Source organism: Odocoileus virginianus, chromosome 3 (genome assembly GCF_023699985.2).
Source record: "Odocoileus virginianus isolate 20LAN1187 ecotype Illinois chromosome 3, Ovbor_1.2, whole genome shotgun sequence".
NCBI classification, from domain to species: Eukaryota; Metazoa; Chordata; class Mammalia; order Artiodactyla; family Cervidae; genus Odocoileus; species Odocoileus virginianus.
The window spans coordinates 57,212,284-57,234,406 of NC_069676.1; the positions used below are offsets into that span (position 1 = coordinate 57,212,284).

Genomic DNA, 22,123 nt, shown 5'->3' on the forward strand with positions numbered 1-22,123 from the left:
AATCCAGTTTCCTGATCAGGGATCAAACCCAGGCCCCCTGAATTGGGAGTGCAGAGTCTTAGCCACTGGACCACCAAGGAAGTCCCCTAAAATTCTAGTAATATCATGCTATCCCCATTCCTCAGTGACTCCTGTATTGCCTACAGGTAAAGTATAAATTCCTTAGTGTGGCATACATGCCTTGCATGATCTGGTACCTGCCTGTCTTGCCAGTTCTGTCTGTAACTGCACATCCGAATATGTCATTCAGTCCAGTTACAATGAAGTGATTGCAGTTTCTGAAAAACACAAGGGAGTTGCATATTGTTATGCCTTGCATATAGTCCTTTCCACCTGGCATAACTTTATATGTTTATCTGCTTGGTAAGAATTCTCCTTAAAGACTCAGCAGGAAGGGTCACCTTATCTTTGGCTGCCCAGGCTCCCTGTAGAATTGCTCTCTCCCTACTGGGATGGGGAATACATGTAAATCCATGGCTAATTAATTTCAATGTATGACAAAAACCACTGCAATGATGTAAAGTAATTAGCCTCCAACTAATAAAAATAAATGAAAAAAAAAAAAAAAAAAGAATTGCTCTCTCCCTCCTGCAGCATATATTGTTGGCAGCCTACCCAAGAACATTCCTCCTTAATTTTCCTCTTTTTCAGTAAGACTCCAATTTTGTTAAGGGTACATGACTGTTTCAGAAGGGAGCTGGCCCAATGTTAAATCTTCATTCATATAAACCAGTTAGTGATTGGTTTAGGTTATGGTTATGTATGGACATTCTATCCTAGTCAATGATGTAGATGAAGTCTGCTGGAGAACTTTTTGGAGTGCTTGAGCTCTTGAAGAGACACACAGGCAGAGATGGTCTTTTCTTCTGATGGATATTATACCTTGTGGACAAACTGGATTTCTGATACTCAAACCAAAGAAGTACTGACTAATATACAGAATACAGTAGAAGCAAAGTATGTTCCTCCAAACTGGGCTAACAAATCATGATGGTAATGGGTTAAAATCAATAGCTAGAACTAAGGCATATAATCAATTATAGAGCTCCAGCAAAGTAGATTTAGAGGGACTCATTTCTACAGATTAAGAACAGGACTATTCCAGAGCTCAAGACTGGGTCTGTGTAGGGAAGTTATGGTCTTGCCCATGGGAAGAGGGAGCTGGAGAAACTGGAAGGGAAGAGAGAACAGCTCTGCCCTCAGAAGGGTTATTATAACTGCAAAGAGCCATGAACCCACAGGGAAACACTGGAAACAAGGAAGAGTGAGAAACAGAAGAGGTACTGAGTAGAGTTTCTCAGTACAAATTAGCAAACTGGTCCAGAGAGGGTGTGACACACTGGAAGAAATGCAGGCCTTGGACTCATACTGCTGAAGCTGTAGTCTCAGTTCTGCCACTTCTAGCAGCAAGGCCTCTAGCAAGTTTCTGAATCACTCTAAACCTCAGGTTTCTCATTTGTTAAAAAAAAAAAAAAAAAAAGGTTGGTAATACTTTTCTTTTAGGGCTGACTAGCAGAGTATCTGGGCTTCCCGGGTGGTGCAAGTGGTAAAGAACCTGCCTGCCAATGCAGGAGATGAAAGAGACATGAGTTCAATCCCTGGGTCAGGAAGATCCCCTGGAAAAGGACATAGCAACCTACTCCAGTATTCTTGCCTGGAAAATTCCATGGATGGAAGATCCTGGCAGGCCATGGTCCATAGCATCACAATGAGTTGGATATGACTGAGTATGCACACTTGAGTCTTGAACAGAGTATCTGGTCTACAATAAGGGCTCAATAAAGCAGACACTCTTGTGATAAAATATTTTATATGTTAGTAATGAGGTTAATACACTAACCTGCTATTTGATAAAACCTTTAATTCTGCTAAAGACCCAGCAACCAATCATTTCCTGACTTGTCTTTCTGACAGTATCTCAGAAGATAGAAGAAGTGATTCAAGAAACATACATTTGGATATAGTAGAATTTTTTTAGAATGGTGATGGGAATCTTTGGAGAAAGCAACCAGATGAGAGAAAGTATGGAGTAGGAGTAGACTTGGCTATGCGCACATCACCTGTGAATCAGTTACTTTATGTCTTGGACAGGTTACTTTATCTCTGTGAGCTTCAGTTTCCTCATCTGTAAAATGCAAATAATATCTATCACATAGAATGTCAGGATTAGAAATAATCCATGAAAAATTTCTAGCATGTATTAGTCATTCAGTAAGTAGCACCTTTTTTTTTTTTCCTTCCACTTTATTTATTTGGCTGTACTGAATCTTTATTGCTGCGTGTCGGCTTTCTCTAGTTGTGGCGAGTGCGGGCTACTCTTTAGTTGCAGTGCACGGGCTTCTCATTGCAGTGGCTTCTCTTATTGGAGAGCACAGGTCGAGGCTGCTCAGTAGTTGTGGCTCATGGGCTTAGTTGTCCCATGGCATTGTGGGATCTTCACAAACCAGGGATTATACTGTGTCCCCTGCATTGCAAGGTGGATTCTTAACCACTGGACCACCAGGGAAGTCTAAGTAGCATCTATTTTTATTATTACTATAGAAATTAGAGTGGTAAATTTTATAGAATTAAATAAAAATACATATAAGAGACTGAAACTCTAAAAGACAGCCACCTCTTCTGGTTTTGAGAGTTCAGTTCAGGTGCCGTATTAAGCATTTTGTAGAGACTATACTCTTTGCTTCTTTCCATTTTGGCCTACGAAATGTTAGAAGACTGTATAGTGGACATTTGTCAGATTCCTGGCTGTCCAGCCTCCAAATTGCCTTTAGAAGTTTGGGGAACATGCCACAGTGGGGGGCAGGCTCCTACATCTCACTCATTGAGGCCAAAAGGCTCTGGTCTCAGTTCTCCCTGATTGTTGTCTGCTTGGGACCCAAGCATGACTGACTAGCCCATCCTTCCAGGACTGTGATTCTGGAGATAGGAGTCAAGAGAAGCAGGCAGTGTGTGAAATTTCCTCTGGTAGTGGCAACGTTCAGTATCATGCAGTGAGGGCAGCTGGGTCAGCTATGGCACCCAGTCCCCAGGGCATTGCCAGTGTCCAGCATCAGCATGCTCCCTGTGGCCTGGTTTCTTCTGTGGGTCTGGCCACCCAGCCTCTGTTGGTGCCTCCTGTATTCTCACCTTAGTTTTCTAGAGTCAGTCTTTCCATTGATTCTTTGACCTCCCCAATACTCCCCAATTTACCCCAAAAGTAAATTCCTTTTCTGCTTCACTTAAAGTGAATTTGTTTTCGTTGTGTACAACTGAAAGACTCTGGCTAGTACATTGTCTTTAGGTAATGCTCAAGCCCAAAGAGTCCAATGCTGCTGCTTTTACTACAGATCTCTGGATAAAGTCATGATCAAATATACAACTGTTCTGGGAGTTCTGTCTTGGTTCCTTTTAAAAGCCCATGTACCTCAGGGAAAATATCTGCTGCCCCACCATAAACCATCTATTCTCTACCTCCCATGACTTCTTTTTAAAATTTTAATTAATTAATTTATTCATGGCCACACTGAGTCTTCACTGCTGTGAGTGGGCCTCTCCTTGTGGTGGATTCTCTTTTGGAGGACAGGCTTTAGAGTGTGGGCTCAGTAGTTGTGGCTCATGTGCTTAGTTGCCTTATGGCATGTGGATTTTCTCGGACCAAGAATTGAACCATGTCCCCTGCATTAGTGGGTAGGTTCTTTACCAATGGTCCATAGGGAAGTTCCCTATATCTCCTAAAACTTAATTCACACGCATTCACTCACCCAGTCAACAATCACTTATTCAGTGCCTACTACATACAAGGCAACATGCCTGGCACTGAGAAGAATCCAAAGATCAATAATCTGTAGCCCTGACAGTATACTCTGAAATTTTGAACAGGTTAATATATTTTCTTAAATAAATAAATTTAAAAATCTATCACTCTGTTGAGGGTAGAAGTAAAGGGAACTCTTTGAGTTAGTATCCCTGGGCATAAGATGATGTCCATTTCTTTGTAAATGTAGTAGAAATCAATCCCAAAAGGCAACTGGATTCCTTTGTTAGAGGTTTCCAGTCAAAACAAAGTAGCTCTCAAAAGCTCTGAGAAAAGAATACCTCTTCTGAAGCTGACAGCTAGATTTCTGCTCATCAGAATATTTGTGACTAGGATGAAAGATGGGGAATTAGTGCTAATGCATCAGAAATTTAACTCAAGATAACTTTGAGTCCTAAAATAGAATTAAAAAAAATCAAATAAAAATACCATCCAGCTTCTCTCCTTTACCTTAAATTGCCAAACAAATATTAATCCAGGGAAGCAGGAACCCCACTACCTCTTGCACCCCTATATTATAGTAATCTGTCCAGAAGGTTTGAGACTTCTATCTTAAATCAGAATATTCAACACAAGCAAGGAAGAAGGGTATTAGTAATGGAAAGTAAAACAGGTAAATTAGATGATTCCAGACACCTGGGATAAGTGGTCTCATACACAGGAGCATAAAGTGAGGTGCTGAGCACTTACAAGACCCTCACTCACAAACTGGAAGTCTGAAAAAAAAAAAAAACTGGAAGTCTGATCTAGCTGTCAGACTAGTTTTGGGGATCAAGCCTTCACCTCCCTGGGTGACTTTGAAAAAGTCATTTAACCATTCTAGGACTCAAATTCTCTTCAGATTTCCTTCTGAATTGGAAGGAAACTTAGAGATCACCTAAACTAGTCTTTAACTTTTGTATTCTTCTTTGAAGCATCCCCAGTTAGCCTCTCTGGTTGAATTCTGACTTTTAATGACAGGATGCCCACTCTCCCCATGCAACTGATGTCATTTTTGAAACACTCTCATTGGTAGATAAGTTCTTTCTCACATATTTGCAATTTGTCTCTGTAATAGCGTTCCCCAGGCTAGTGATATCTAAGGTCATACAGGTGAAGTCTGATCCATGGAAAACTCTTTAAGAAAGCTCTTAACTTTGCTTTTCTCCTCTACAGACTAAAACCACCCCCTCCTCTTCTATTGTTCTCATCCATCATATTCAAGATGCAACACCATTTTAGTCTTCATATTTTTGTGGATGTAGAGTACTGCTTAAGCAACCAGAGGCCTCAGACAGTCTGAATTTGAGTACTGGTCCTGTGTGATAGTGGACAAGTTATTATACTTTCTTTAGCTTCAATTTTTCTCTCTAAATGAGGATAATAAAAGTATACCTTTCTCTAAGAGAAGTTTTGAGTTTGATAGATGAGAAAATACAAATAAAATGTTTACTATAGTACCTGGCACTGAGTAAGCAATATTACTAGCGCTATCATTAATAATAATGATAAAATTCACATGAGAATAAGAATGAATATTAGAATTGGAGGATTTAGAAAAGTTAATCTAGTCCTTTCATCACTCCATAAACAAGACTTAGTTGCCCTGACATGAAACTTTCCGTAGTTTTCATGTAATGCTCGCTTTCATCATCTGGCTCACCCCAAGAGGGGAGGGACCTTGTCCGTGGTGTTGACTGCTGAATACTTGGTACATACAGTGTCCTGCTCACTACTATGAGTTACAGAAAAGGAAACTGGGGTGCAGGGAGTGATAGCTTATGGTGAACATGTCGGATTCGTGATCTCTGGAGAAGATTTAGCTTGGGAACCAGGGACCAGCCTTGATCACTCAAGAGCTTTTGTATAGCAGAGTTTTATTAAAGTGAAAAAGGGACAGAGAATGCTTCTGACACAGACATCAGAAGGGGGACGGAAAATGCACCCCCTGCTAGTTTTAGCAAGTTGTTTTATGTCTGTTAGAAAGCTATTAAATCAGATAAGAGAGACACCTCAAGGCTGACTGAGTTTCACTGGGCCCCTCTCCCACAATATGCAGCTTTGAGATAGGATGGCACGAGGTGCGTCATCCCCCAGGCTTAAAACAATTGATATGAATACTGGTTTGTTGAGCTATTATCAGCCAAAAGTTAGTCTTAGGTGGAACCATTTTGAAGAGAGGCAAATTCCAAAGCAAATACATAGTTTCATGAACATAGCTTAAGAAAAACATTTCCATAAGAAAAATGCATTGGTTAGCTCAAGGATTGAGAAAAGTTAAGGTCAGGTGGAACCAGGTGTCCTCATAGCAACACAGAATTTTAAGACACTTGCAGCCTATTTCCTCTGTTTGGAGACCCCTGGTCTTCCTGCCTGTTACCCTCTCAGGAGATGCAGATTTATCTTAAGTTTGCGCAAAGGGCTCCCAGGAGAGCTAGGATAGGCACCCAGAAGTCCTGGGCAGCCAATACTGAGAATTAAATAAAGGCCCAGCCCTAAAATTTGGTGATTTGGGCGAGAGCACAGATATTCAGTGATCTTGGGGTCAATATTGCTACCAGATGGCCTAACTGATTGTCCCTGTTTTGAGGCTGACTAGCCTGAGGGAGGAGTGGGTGCCTTAACAGAAGCCGCGGGTGGGCGGGCCACCGGGTGCAGCACTGACATCCACTTACATGGCTTCCTTCTGGCTGCGGGCCAGGGCACGGCTGTTTCTGCTGTCGCCCGGTCACCCCAGCCTGGGCCCGCTCTAGGGAGCACCCAGTGGAAAACAACCTGCCTGCATATGGACAATTAACAAAGGCAGGAGCCAGGGCCGCCTCCTCTTGGCGCACGCACGTAAGCAGTGGGCAGAGCCGCGCCCGCCCCGGCCTTCTGTGGGAACAGTGCGCGCAGGCTCCAGCGCTGCGCGGGTCCGGGAGTCCTGCGCCTTTCCCACCCTGGCTGCGCAATCCCCAAGGCAGCCGAGCTCCCCGTGGGAGCTGGCACCTTGCGAGCGCGGTGAGTCCACTCGGGCGATTGGGACGGCAGGATAGGGCCAGGGAGGCTCTCGGGAAAACAGCTGCTGCTGAGATCCTGAAAGGGAGGTGGGGGAGCGCGCGAGCGACTACACCGGTCCGGGTTGCGGATTGCTGGGTAGTTAGCTTTGTGTCTTGAGCCTAGTGGGAATGCGACCAATCTGATACGTCTGACCCAACCGGGTCAGTTTACAGGTGGAAAACAGACCCAGAGAGGTAAGCTGGCTTGGTAAAAACTATTGTTCCTTATGTCTGTTTATCCCTCCCTGCTTCAGTGTAAAATTGGGGAGGACTTTTAATGAGACTCCATATACGTTAAAACAATGGAATAATACAAACGATGGTTTTTTTAAAAAAATTCTTGACAAGGAAAGTATAGTTATAAGTAGGCAATCAAGGCCAGGGGAAAAGAAAACGGAAATTTGTGGTCCGTAGGTGAGCTGCCTGGGCCAAGAGCCCTCAGAGAAATAATGCTAAGGCTGGGACTGGAAGCCAGACTTCTGGCTCCCGCTGCAGTGTTCCCTGGACAGCGAGCACCACTAACTTAAGAGAATGGGTAAGTTGACCACCTGCCCAGGCAGTGGTTCGTGGCCTTCTTGGGATCACTGACTCCTTAAAAATCTGAGTCTCCTTCCCAGGTTTCACACATAACCTTGCACACAGTTTCAGATTTGATGGCAGGATGAAGCATTCCTGCTGTGAGGAATGACTGAAGGCTGGCCCTCAGGCTGCGCTGTTTCAGAACAACTTATTTGCTTTAAAGGGAGGCAGCTGGTGGAGTGAGTTCCTGCCCTGAGTTGAGACAACGTCCTGAGGCCCCTAGCTGCCTGATCTCGGACACTCTGTTTACCCATTCCAAGGCCCTGTTTTCTTTGTAAACTGGAGGAAAGATTGCTTCATCTTTCATGTTGTTGTCAGATTACAGATGAATATTAAGTCCAATGCCTGACAGTAGTGGATGATCAATAAAAGGGCTGGTGCAAACAACCCAGTGAGTCAAAGCCATGCCATTTAAGAAAGGGTGATGAACTGGGGGAAAATGGGCTGTATCCGAAGTAAAAGAAAACAAAAGTTAAAAGTTAAAAATTTGCAAATGTGAAGTCAGCCCTATAGTGGCTTACAAATGACTGCACATACCTTGGTGATGGTAACCTAAATAAGAGTGCACCTATTTAGAATAATGCTTCCCTGGTTGCTGGCTCAGTGGTAAAGAATTTACCTGCAATGCAGCAGATACAGGTTCGATCCCTGGGTCAGGAAGATCCCTGGAGAAGGAAATGGCAACCCACACCAGTATTCTTGCCTGGGAGATCACATGGACAGAAGGTCTTGGCAGGCTACAGTCCATGGGGCCACAAAAGATCAGACAGGACTTAACAACTAAACAACAAATTTAGAATAATGTACTACACTGAATATTTGACCCAAGGTCAAATGCTGAAGGTAGAAACCAGCTGACATTCTAACAAGGACTGTTTATTGGGCCTCACACGCCCCTTTTGACTGGAGCCAGCGTCTGTATAATTGTTTTTAAATGAGAGAAAAGAGGAGGACACACATGGGAAGCGGGGCTCCCCCCTCATCTTGCCCAGAGACGGAGGCTCAGCTGAGTTTCTGCCAGGGTACAGGAGTTACTTGGCAGTTGGCTCAGATCCCTCTTGGATCAGTTGCTTGCTGTGGAAAACAGTGCCTTGGTTGATTCTGCTCTAGAACAGATAAATGGCTTTTTATTTAACTGATCAGGGAGGGTGGTTGTTTGGGTGCTGTAACTGAAGCAAAATGGCTTTTGTTGAGCTTGATTGTTCAAAGCCTATTGACAGGCTTAAGCTCTTTAAAATCTATGGATCCAAAATTATGAGGACAGGGCCTGGGCAATTTATCTATAAAAATAACAGCCCTTTCCAAATACTGTGTTGTTTCCTTTCTCTACCATTTTAGGCCTTGCAAATAGAGGCAGGGAAGTATGGCTTAGGGCAAATAGCTGTTATTTAGTTTGGGTTAAGACACACACTACCTGTCTGGTGGTTACATTCCTCACTGTGTATTTATAAAGGGCAGTTTTTCCTCATGGAGAGAGAAGGAAAGAGAGAGTGTGTATGTCTATGCCTGGACTGTCTCTTGCCCACTCTCTTCTTCACCCCCAATCAGTCATTTCTCAACCCAGAGAAGTCCTTTTTCTGCAAGCTTGGTGACTTTGGCAAGTTCCTTACCTTGCTGGCTCTGTTGCCTAATTTTGTTTTAAAGTAACTCTCTTAGAAAGTTTTTTTTTTTTTTTTAATTTGATCTTTAGGTTCCAAACTCTTGGTGCTCTATGGGACAACAGAGCACACATACTCATTCACTTAGACAAAGTTTCTTATTTGAAGCCAGTCCATGTACCCTGTACAGAAGGGGTACATGGACTCACCCTTTACAGAAGGGATGTACCTCTTCAGACTCACTGACTTCCTTCCTTCAACTATTCCTTAGGAGGACAAGAGCAAGAGCAGACCTTCTCAAGAAACAATAGCTCACTAGAATCAGAATTACCTAGGGGCTTGTCAAAATGCCCTATCTGTGACCTACTGAATCACAGTGGTCAAGAGTTGAGCAAGAATTTGCATGCCTCTTAAAGAAAGAACTTATATGGAGAAGGAAATGGCAACCCACTCCAGTATTCTTGCCTGGAGAATCCCATGGAGGGAGGAGCCTGGTGGGGTACAGTCCATGGGGTCGCAAAGAGTCGGACAGGACTGAGTGAGTTCACTTTCACTTTCAAATCTAAAAAAAAGAAAAAAGAAAGAACTTATGGTTGCTGTGGAGAAGAATGAGGGGAAGGGATAGTTAGAGAATTTGGGATGGACATGTACACACTGCTCTATTTAAAATGGATAACCAGCGAGGACCTACTGTATAGCTCATGAAACTCTGCTCAATGTTATGTGGCAGCATGGATGGGAGGGGTGTGGCGAGAGGAGAATGGATACTTGTATATGCATGGCCGAGTCCCTTTGGTGTTCATCTGAAACTATCACAATATTGTTAATCAGCTATATCCCAGTAGAAAATAAAAATTAAAAAAAAAGAAATATACAACAACAACAAAAGAATTTGCATGTTTAGTAAGTGCACCTCTGGTTGCTTATGTGTGGGTTGGAGGTGGAGACTATTAATTATTTATACACATCTGTATTGTTTGTCTAGTTATGTAATGAGTGAGAACCTCTTTTGTAATTTTTTTTTTTTATCATGTCACATGGTGTGTGGGATTTTATTTCCCCAACCAGGGATCAAACCTGTGCTCCTTGCCATGGAAGCTCAGAGTCTTAACCACAAGACTACCAGGGAAGTCTTTTGCAATTTAAACAAACAAAAAATTCATGATGTCCAAAGAAAATATATTGGTGGCAGATAAACTCTTGGAAAGATGCTAAAGATCATTAAGCAGTAGGGAAATGCACATTAAAACCACAAACAGATAACCCTTCATGCAAAAACTGGCTATGCCAAGTGTTGTTGAGGTTATAGAACTCATACACTGCTGGTGGGAATAGAAAATGGTACAACCACTTTTTTAGAAGTATGACGTCTTTTAAAAATATACGTTGGGACTTCTTTGGTTGGTGCAGGGGCTAAGACTCCATGCTCCCAATTCAGGGGACCAGGGTTCAGTCCCTGGTCAGGGAACTAGATCCTACATGCCACAACTAAGACCTGGCACAGCCGAATAAATAAATAAATATTTTTTTAAAAATGCCTATCTTGTGATCTAAACATTGCATTCCTTAAGAAAAAGTGAAAAATAAACATTGCATTCCTAGGTCCAGCTTTATTGTAATAGAGAAACAAGAAGCAACCAATTTTTTATTCAGTGCCTAGATAACTATGGTATATTTATATAATGTTATATTACTTGCAGGAGGAAGTAATGAACTATTGATGCATGCTATAACATGGATGGATGTAAAAATAATTTTGCTGAAAGGAAAAAGCCAGATAAAAAAACATATGTATCATATAATTACAATATAAAATTCAAGGGGAGTTCTTTTACCTTACCTCAAACTTTGTGGTGGTTTCTAAGAGTTGTGTGTCTAACTTCACTTTAACAGTCTCATTAGCAATTTGATCACTGTTCTACCAGTGTTCATCCAGGTTATTCATTCATTAATTCAATTAATTGAGTATCTAGAGCATCTATTGGGGAAAGGAGTGGTTCCTTGGAAGGGGGATGGGAGTCAGAGAAGACTTGTCTTGATTTCTATAGAGAAGTAAAGCAGTCACTTTTATGAAAAACACAAAGAATGACATCTGCCCTCTGGTTCTATGCATTGGTTAGAAGGCTGTTGTACTGATCCAGGTGAAAGGTGGTGGAGGTTTAGATTCAGGTGGCCTCAGAGATGGGAAGCACGAAAAGAAATAACAGTATCCTTAATAAAGCAAGGAAAATCCCAGAGGTTGACACTGATCAACACTCTTTGAATTTGGTATTTTATCAGTTTTTAGTCCATATTACTGTCCTATTGCCTCCCCCTCTCCCCCAGCTGCCATCACCACATTTTATTTCATTATCTCATCTTATTCCCTATTTGTAAGGATTTCATCAGAGATCAGCAATAACTTCCTAGTCCAGTTACAGTAGCTTATGGTATTCCTTTGCTCTACTGATCTAGTCGACTTTCATGAAAGGAATGAGGATAGTCTGGCATGACCTGTTTGTCTTTTTTTCTGTTAACCTGTGGTGGCTCCAGGTGATCTCTGTTTCCCTTTCCAAGGGCTGATAGACTGTCTGTTTTAATCAAGTGGCAGAAACCCAACTCAGAGTGGCTTAGGCCAAAGTGGGGTGGGGAATGAAAATGTGTTAGCTCATAAAAAAATAAAAAAAAACCCAAAGGGAATCATTCTCCAGCATGGCTGGACTAAGCAATGCTCTCAGGGCTTAGTCTCATGGTCTCTCCATCTCTCAGCTCTGTTTCATTGGCATTAACGGCATCGTCAGTGATACTCTGCTATGTAGTTCTTATTACTTATTATAATCATCATGATTAGGTGTTTTCACCATCTGCTTCAGTGTGATCAGCCAAGTGTCCTTAGACGTCATTTCTCTGATCCATGGTCATGCTACTCTTTCCTGTTTAACAATAATAGGAACAAAAATAGCAGCTACTGTTATTGAAAGTTTATTACATAACAGGCACTCTACTAAACACTTTACATGGATTCTTATGAAGTCTTATAACAACCCTATAAAGAAGGTTATATAGTTTTCCTAGGAAGGCCAGCTGATTGATTGCAGAATCAGAATTGTAAATCAGGTTTTTTAGCTCCAGGGTCTGGGCTCCTAACCTTAAAAGAGTGACCCCTGCAGTCACTCTTTAGGGCTAAGAAGAGGAAAACAAAGTCTTCAAACAATGTGCCTAGTTTTTACTTTTCCTGAACATGAATGTTAAAATTTAGTTGGCAGTCATAGTAGGGGGAAAACTTTGGAATTACATAATTACAGTTTTGTTAATCCCAGATCCTCCTGGGTTTTAGAGTTCTGGAAGTTCTTTGTACAGGACCCTCCACTCTGACTCTTATATAAATGAGGCTTATTAGCCAGGATCTATAGGTATTTCCTATAGGTATTTCTATAGGTATTTCTATAGGTATTTCCTCCCTTTGTTCTTCAACAGTCTTTTGTTGGTGTGGTGTTTATCTTTGACAGTCTGTCCATGAGCCCTAATCCCTAGAGGTTTTATATCCATTTTTTTTCCCCCTTGAATGTTTAAATTGACCTCCCTCTATAACTTGAAGTGGAAGGCTGATGGATGTTCATCTTTTCCTGCCATGACATTTTTAGCTTCTGAAGGAACTTTTAAGGTGAATGTTCGTCTGGGACCTGCTTACTTCCATTTCTCCATTCACTTCTGACTGGTCAGAATGAGGTTCAGAGTATCGTTTCCCTTGTTTGTTTTGTTTTGTTTTAATATTTATTTATTTGGCTGTGCTGGATCTTTTTTGTGTGTGTGTGTGCTGGATCTTAGTTGTAGTGTGAACTTCTTAGTCATGGCATGTGGGATCTAGTTCCCTGGCCAGGGATTGAACCTGGGCCCCTTGCAATAAGAGCTTGCAGTCCAACCACTGGACCGCAAGTGAAGTCCCTCATTTCCCCTGGTACTTCTGTCTTTAAAGGGGTGAAATGACCAGGATGTCCATTTACTCAGTCCCTCTACTTTTAGTGGAATGAAACTTGGAACAAATAACCAGATATTTTAAATGCCCTAGCTTTATTATAGAACCCCCTTTCCCCCCTTTAACTTTGTATCCTCACAATCCAGAAAAATCCTTAGCAATAGGATTTTTGGAAATAGCTGCTTCAAATATTTGTTGAATGAATGTGTGAATGCCTAAATTTTCTGTGCCAGTGTGTACAGAGGAGGAGAGAAGAGAAGAGAATTAACTGTTGTATCCCATGCTAGACTCAGAAGCCATCACTGCATAACGTTCAACAAACATTTTTCTTTTGGTACCTACTGTGTGCTAGACTGGGGCTTTCCTCATAGCTCAATTGGTAAAGAATCCGCCTGCAATGCTGAAGACCCTGGTTTGATTCCTGGCCCGCTGGAGAAGGGATAGGAAGAGGTGGCAAGAATACACAGAAGGACTGTACAAAAAAGATCTTCATGACCCAGATAATCACAGTGGTGTGATCACGCATCTAGAGCCAGACATCCTGGAATGTGAAGTCAGGTGGGCCTTAGAAAGCATCACTACAAACAAAGCTAGTGGAGGTGATGGAATTCCAGTTGAGCTATTTCAAATCGTGTAAGATGATGCTGTGAAAATGCTGCAGTCAATATGCCAGCAAATTTGGAAAACTCAGCAGTGGCCTCAGGACTGGAAAAGGTCAGTTTTCATTCCTATCCCAAAGAAAGGCAATGCCAAAGAATGCTCAAACTATTGCACAATTGCACTCATCTCATATTCTCAAAATTTTCCAAGCCAGGCTTCAGCAATACATGAACTGTGAACTTTCATATGTTCAAGCTGGATTTAGAAAAGGCAGAGGAACCAGAGATCAAATTGCCAACATCTGCTGGATCATCAAAAAAGCAAGAGAGTTCCAGAAAAACATCTATTTCTGCTTTATTGACTATGCCAAAGCCTTTGACTGTGTGGATCACAATAAACTGTGGAAAATTCTGAAAGAGATGGGCATACCAGACCACCTGACCTGCCTCTTGATAAACCTATATGCAGGTCAGGAAGCAACAGTTAGAACTGGACATGGAACAACAGACTGGTTCCAAATAGGAAAAGGAGTACATCAAGGCTGTATATTTATTTAACTTATATGCAGAGTACATCATGAGAAATGCTGGGCTGGAAGAAGCACAAGCTGGAATGAAGATTGCTGGGAGAAATATCAATAAACTCAGATATGCAGATGACACCACCCTTATGGCAGAAAGTGAAGAGGAATTAAAAAGCCTCTTGATGAAAGTGAAAGAGGAGAGTGAAAAAGTTGGCTTAAAGCTCAGCATTCAGAAAACTAAGATCATGGCATCTGGTCCCATCACTTCATGGGAAATAGATGGGGAAACAGTGTCAGACTTTATTTTTTTGGGCTCCAAAATCAATGCAGATGGTGACTGCAGCCATGAAATTAAAAGATGCTTACTCTTTGGAAGGAAAGTTATGACTAACCTAGACAGCATATTAAAAAGCAGAGACATTACTTGGCCAACAAAGATCCATCTAGTCAAGGCTATGGTTTTTCCACTGGTCATGTATGGCTGTGAGAGAGTTGGACTGTAAAGAAAGCTGAGTGCTGAAAAATTGATGCTTTTGAACTGTGGTATTGGAGAAGACTCTTGAGAGTCCCTTGGACTGCAAGGAGATCCAACCAGTCCATCCTAGAGGAGATCAGTCCTGGGTGTTCATTGGAAGGACTGATGCTGAAGCTGAAACTCCAATACTTTGGCCACCTCATGTGAAGAGTTGACTCATTGGAAAAGACCCTGATGCTGGGAGGGATTGGGGGCAGGAGGAGAAGGGGACGACAGAGGATGAGATGGCTGGATGGCATCACCGACTCGATGGACATGAGTTTGTGTAAACTCCGGGAGTTGGTGATGGACAGGGAGGCCTGGCATGCTGCGATTCATGGGGTTGCAAAGAGTCGGACACAACTGAACTGAACTGAACTGAACCCACTCCAGTATTCTTGGACTTCCCTTGTGGCTCAGCTGGTAAAGAATCCTCCTGCAATGAGGGAGACCTGGGTTTGATACCTGGGTTAGGAAGATCCCCTGGAGAAGTGAAAGGCTACCCACTCCAGTATTCTGGCCTGGAGAATTCCATGGACAAAGTGTCAGGCATGACTGAGCGACTTTCACTTCACTTTACTTCATGTACTAGATTGATTTTATCTTTAGTTCTTAAATTGTCTATCACAGGACATCAAGGAGATTTCAGAACTGAGCATAGACTAGACTCTATTGAAAGGCATATTTTCCCAAATGTATTCTCCAGGACAAGTCTCTATCAGACCAGACCAAGAAGTAGAACAGAGGCACCCATCCTGCTCTTCTGGGCTTTTAAGCTGCATTTTCAAAGATAGTGGATAACTTAAGCCATCTAATACTTTGTTTTTAACTTTTTATTTTGAAATAATTATAAGTCAAGAGTGAAGTTCCAAGGATAGTATGGAAGTTAGGTGTATCTTCACCAGGTTCCTCCAATGGTTACATCTTATTTCAATGTAACATAATGTCAAAACCAGGAAGTTGGCTTTGATATAATTCATGTGTTTGATTTTAGATGTCCTTTTATCACATGTAGATTTCTGTAGCCACCACTTCAATAATACAGATTTATTCTATCACCAGGAAATTCTCTCTGTGCTGTTCTTTTATAGTCACACCCACCTCCCCTCCACCATCATCCCTAACCAGGTGATCTCTACTCTGTTTTCTCTCTCTATCATTTTAGATGTTTTATAAATGAAATCACGCAGTAAGCTTTTCAGGTTGGTTCTTTTCAGGCAGCATGATACCCTCAAGAACCGTCCAGTTGTTGCAGTCAATCAGTAGTTCATCCCTTTTTATTTCTAAGTATTCTGTGATACTGGATATACCACTTTTTTTTTTTTTTTTAGCTATCCCACCTATTAAATCCTATTAAAGCAACATTTTGGTTGTTTTGTTCTTAGCTTTTACAAATAAAGCTTCCTCAAACACTTGTAGACAGGTTTTTGTATAGGCGTAAGTTTTCATCCTCTGGAATAGATGCCCTGGGATGCGACTGCTATTAAGTGTATGTTTTAGTTTTTTTTTTTTTTTTTTTGAACTTGTTAACCACTGTTTTATTTTTTTATTTTTATTTTTTTTTTAATTTTTATTAGTTGGAGGCTAATTACTTTACATCATTATGTATGTTTTAGTTTTTAAAGAAACAAACTATTTTCCAAAGTAGCTGCACCATTTTATATCCCATCAGCAACGTATGAGAGATGCAGTTTCTCCACATCTTTGCCAGCGTTTCCTAATTTGATGGGGTAGGTAACAGCTTTATTGAGTTATAATTCACATCATATAATTCACCCATTTAAAGTGTACAAATCGATGGTTTTTAGTATATTTGCTGAGTTGTACAACCATCTCCACTAATAAATTTAGAACATTTCACCATCTCCAGAAGAAATTCAGCCACTAAACTCCAAATCATTATACTTTCAGCCCTGTAAGCTACTAATCCATTTTCCATGTCGATAGATCTGCCTATTCTGGACATTTCATAGAAACAGAATCATCAAATATGTGGTCCTTTGTGACTAACTTCTTTCATTTAGCATAATGTCTTCAAGATTCATTTATTGTAGTTATAGCACACGTTAGTACATCATTCCTTTTCATTGCCAAATAATATATAATATTTTTAAAGAAATAAAAATGTGCTTCTTTCCATTTCATGGGATATAAACTAAGAGAACAACAAAGTGCTGCTCTGAGAGAGTCTCCCAGGCCTGGTGGGAGGTCTAGATTGCAATTACTATAAGTGCTATTTTAAATATTGAGCAGTTCTCTCTCAAGTATTACTTATGGCTTTTGTTAATTTAGCAACAGTTCAGAGTAGCCTTAATAGCTCTCCTGAAATCCTGTCAGAATCTTTCTAGAGAAGCAATGCTCTTGGTGATAAATGTCAGTGATTCAGGCCAGGGACAGGTCAGCGAGCCACAGGCAGCATTTAGGAGCTGGACTAGAGCTATGCATCAGACAGATGTGTTCCAGGCTCTTTCTGGGCCTTCTGCCTTCTGAACAACCTTGCTCTTGCCAAGCACCTATATAAGTTATCTGATCCATGGGTCAGTGTCAGGACAGAAACTTCTGCTACTAATACATGAAAAGGAGCATTCATGTTGCAGATACATATTCATATCTGTATCAGCATTGTGAGACAGAGAGAAGACACAGTAAATGGGTGCTCATTTTGTCTCCAAGAGCTTAGTGTCTAGCCAGGAAGATGAGGCATAGCCCTAACTATCCCGAGGACAAGGCTGAGTGGGATGCATGCCACTTTAAATATTAGGAACTATTTCATCTGTTCAGAAAACAGCAGAGAACAAAATAACAAATGCCCATGTTCTTACTACCTAGCTTTGTTTAATTTTGGCATTTTGTCATATCTGCTTTAGTTTTTTTTTTTTTTTTTTCAGTAGAACCTCTTAGATATTCAGCAATGAAAAGGAAGGACCTATTAATAACATACAACAGCTTACATCAATCTCCAGGGAATTATGCTGAGTGAATAAAGTGAGTCCCGAAAGGTTATATATTATATAATTCACATCTAGATACTGTGTGATTTACATACACTCTTTTTTTTTTTAATGAAACTTTATTTATTCATTTATTTTGGCCACACTGCACAGCTTGTGTGATCTCAGTTCCCTGACTAGGCATTAAATTCCTGCCAGGCAGTGAAAGCACCAGTTCCTAACCACTGGACCACCAGGGAACTCCTTACATACTTTCTTTTTTTTTCTTTATTTAAAATTTTTATTTATTTTAATTGGAGGATAGTTACTTTATAATATTGTGATGACTTTTGCCATACATCAACATTACATACATTCTTGAGCTGATGAGAGTACAGAAATGGAGAACAGATTCTTATTTGCTGGGTATTAAGGATGAGATGGGACTGCAACCAAGTGAGTAAAAAGGCAACAGGAAAGAAGGATCCTTAAGAAAGAACTGTTCTGCGTCTTGACTGTATTGGTGTCAACATCTTGGCTGTCACAATGTACTGTAGTTTTTCCTGATGATGTCATTGGGGAAGTTGGGTAAAGGGTACATAGAACCTCTGCATTATTTCTTACAACTGTGTGAATCTCTGATTATCTCAAAATTAAAACTTTAACTTAAAAAGCCCCTCAGATACTATTAAGTCCCCTTTGATACTCTTCCCAATTCCATTGCTCTAGCTCCCTTTCCAGAGGTTACTTTTATCCTATGTTGATGGAAATAAATCAATAAACAAAATATAATAGAAGTAAAAAAAAGTTTTATTTGAGCCAAACTGAGAAGTTTAGCCTAGGAGACAGCCCCTCAGATAACTCTGAGGAGCTGCTGCAGAGAAGCATGGTTTTCAGCACAGTTTTGCATTATTATGTCAGAATAAAGAACATCAAAGAGGTCAGGAATATACTCCTTCAAGATTACAGAAAAAACAGATCAGGGGCTTCCCTGGTGGCTCAGTGGTAAAGAATCCAACTGCCAGTGCAGAAGACACAGGTTTGATCCCTGATCTGGGAAGAGCCCACATGCTGCAGAGCAGCTAAGCCTGTGCATCGTGACTACAGAGCTTGTGCTCTAGAGCCCGGGACCCGCAGCGAGCGAGGCCCACATGCCACAGAGCCCGTGCTCTGCAGCAAGACAAGCCACTGCAGTGAGAAGCCAGAGCACTGCAACTGCAGTGTAGCCCCCACTCGCCACAGCTAGAGAAAAGCCCCTCGCAGTGAAGACCCGGCACAGTAAAAACTAAATAAATTATTAAAGAAAAAAATCCAACAGATCAGCATGTTCACAGTAAGTCAGTATGACCTTGGCTCCTAGGGAGGGAGTCTTGTCATTAAAGGCGTACCAACATTGGTATTCTAGGAAAGGCGGCATTTAATCCTTAACATAGACATTCTTTACTTGTGGTCATTGTGCCATTTTCTTTAATAATTAAAGCAGATATAACAGTGTATGTCTGATAAGTCACAAATAGGCCATTTTAGATAGCAGAAAATCAGGTTAAATCATGTATAAGCCAGAATGACTTCCCTATACCTCAATATGTGAAAATTTCTTTAATTACCTGGATTTATTGTTAATTACATCTACAAAATATTTAATACCTATGCTACATGTATTTGTCCCTAAACAAAATCTAGCATTGTTTCACATATTTTAAACTTTTAAAAACTTAAAAAGAATTTTTTTTCCTTTTACATTTTAAACTTTAAGAAATGGTATCATACTGGCTTCCCAGGTAAAGAGGGTAAAGAATCTTCCCACAGTGCAGGAGACCCAGGTTAGATTCCTGGGTCAGGAAGGTCCCCTGGAAAAGGGAATGGCAACCTACTCCAGTATTCTTTTTTTTTTTTTACTCCAGTATTCTTGCCTGGGAAATCCCATGTACAGAGGAGCCTGGCGGGCTACAGTCCATAGGGTTGCAAAGAGTCAGACATGACTAAGCGACTCACACATACACTGTGTCTCCTTCTGTGATTTGCTTATATGTATTTTTTCCTGTTTACAACATCTGTGAGGATATCCATGTTGACACATGAATCTATAGTTTTTTTTTTTACTGTTCAGAATTTCATTATATGATTATGCAACAAGTTATTTATTCACTTTCATTGAGACATTTATGTTTTTTCTGATTTTTTGTTATTTCATCAGTACTGCAGTGAACATTCCCATCTATATTTCTTGTGTGTATATGGAGAAGTGGCTCAGAGGTGGGGGTATATCCTGGAGTAGAACTCGTTGGCCTGATAGTGTGTGAATTTTCAACTTTTCTAAATATTGCCAAGTTGCTCTTTAGGGTGGTTGCAACAATTTATATAATCATATCAGTATATGAGATTTCCCATTCATACAGTGTCACCAACATTTTATTTTCATATTTTGCTGATCTCTTCGACATGGAATGGTATCTCATTATGTTTCTGTTTGCTTGATTTTTTTTGGCTTCACTGCATGGCTTGTGGGATCTTAGTTCCCTAACAAAGGATTGAACCCGGGCCCTCAGCAGTGGAAGCTCAGAGTCCTGGCGGCTGAACCCCCAGGGAATTCCTAATTAGTTCTTAAATATATTTTAGATAAAGCTTTATCATTTGGGGGACTTACCTGGTGACTCAAATGGTAAAGCGTCTGCCTACAACGCAGGAGACTCAGGTTCAATCCCTGGGTTGGGAAGATCTCCTGGAGATGGAAATGGCAACCCACTCCAGTACTCTTGCCTGGAAAATCCCATGGATGGAGGAGCCTGGTAGACTACTGTCCATGGGGTCTCAAAGAGTCAGACACGACTGAGTGACTTAACTTTATCATTTTCTCCATAAAGATTTTGTACATGTATTATTTTTTTCTTTAATTGTATGTGTGGCTTGTGAGATCTCAGTTCTCCAACCGAGGACTGAATTCAGGCCATGGCAGGGAAAACCTGGAATCCTAAGCACTAGGCTGCCAGGGAATTCCGCATCTTTTGTTAAATTAAGATATTTAGGAAGGAATAAATAACACATTGTTATTGAATCTTTTTATTCTTATGCTGCTATTTTTCCTTAAATGAACTCTTGAAAATTGTTGTTGGTTTGCACAGGAATATAATTCATTTTGGAATATTGCTCTCCGGCAAAATTGAGAAATTTTCACTTTTCCTTACATTTAATTGTTCAGTTTAGTTCAGTTCAGTCACTCAGTCCTGTCCAACTCTCTGTGACCCCATGGACTGCAGCATGCCAGGCTTCCCTGTCTATCACCAACTCCCAGAGCTTACTCAAACTCATGTCCATCGAGTCGGAGATGCCATCCAACAACTGTCTCATCCTCTGTCATCCCATTCTCCTCCTGCCTTCAATCTTTCCCAGCATTAGGGTCTTTTCTAGTGAGTCAGTTCTTCGCATCAGATGGCCAAAGTATTGGAGTTTCAGCTTCAGCATCAGTCTTTCCAATGAATATTCAGGGCTGATTTCCTTTAGGATTTACTGCTTGGATCTCCTTGCAGTCCAAGAGACTCTCAAGTCTTCTCCAACACCACAGTTCAAAAGCATCAATTCCTCAGTGCTCAGCTTTCTTTATAGTCCAACTCTCATATCTATACATGATTACTGGAAAAACCATAGCTTTGACTAGACGGACCTTTGTTGGAAAAGTAATGACTCTGCTTTTTAATATGCTGTCTAGGTTGGTCATAACTTTTCTTTCAAGGAGCAAGCATCTTTTAATTTCATGACTGCAGTCACCATCTGCAGTGATTTTGGAGCCCCCAAAATAAAGTCTGTCACTGTTTCCACTGTTTCCTCATCTCCATCTATTTGCCATGAAATGATGGGACCAGATGCTATGATCTTAGTTTTCTGAATGTTGAATTTTCAGCCAGCTTTTTCACTCTCCCCTTTCACTTTCATCAAGAGGATCTTTAGTTCTTCTTTGCTTTCTGCCATAAGGGTAGTGTCATCCGCATATCTGAAGTTATTGATATTTCTCCCGGCAATCTTGATTCCAGCTTGGGCTTCATCCAGCCTGACTTTTTGCATGATGTACTCTGCATGTAAGTTAAATAAGCAGGGTGACAATATACAGCCTTGATGTACTCCTTTTCCAATTTGGAACCAGTCTGCTGTTCCATGTCCAGTTTTAACTGTTGCTTCTTGACCTGCATACAGATTTCTCAGGAGGCAAGTCAGGTGGTCTGGTATTCCTGTCTCTTTAAGAATTTTCCAGTTTGTTGCGATCCACACAGTCGAAGACTTTGGCATAGTCAATAAAGCAGAAATAGATGTTTTTCTGGAACGTTCTTGCTTTTTCAATGATCCAGTGGATATTGGCAGTTTGATCTCTGGTTCCTCTGCCTTTTCTAAATCCACCTTGAACATCTGGAAGTTCATGGTTCATGTACTGTTGAAGCCTGGCTTGGAGAATTTTCAGCATTACTTTGCTAGTGTGTGAGATGAGTTTTTGTGAGCAATTGTGTAGCAGTATGAACATTCTTTTGGCATTGCCTTTCTTTGGGATTAGAGTGAAAACTGACCTTTTCCAGTCCTGTGGCCACTGCTGAGTTTTTCAAATGTGCTGGCATATTGAGTGCAGCA

At 41.0% G+C, this 22,123-nt stretch overlaps 1 protein-coding gene across 4 annotated transcripts in view; it reads left to right on the forward strand.

Annotated features, from left to right (window-relative positions):
- Positions 1–6,568: 6,568 nt before the first annotated feature.
- ARHGEF37 (Rho guanine nucleotide exchange factor 37) overlaps positions 6,569–22,123 on the forward strand; it is a 58,214-nt gene continuing 42,659 nt past the window's right edge. The window contains exon 1 of one of the 4 annotated variants that reach the window (XM_070465631.1): positions 6,569–6,772. Coding sequence is in view for 2 of the 4 variants with exons in the window: in XM_070465630.1 (XP_070321731.1) it covers positions 7,342–7,345 (4 nt within the window). In the remaining 2 variants the exon portion in view is untranslated. Of the gene's footprint in view, positions 6,773–6,886; positions 7,006–7,255; positions 7,346–22,123 lie in introns of those variants that run through there. The other 3 variants (XM_070465629.1, XM_070465630.1, XM_070465628.1) reach the window with 3 other exon arrangements.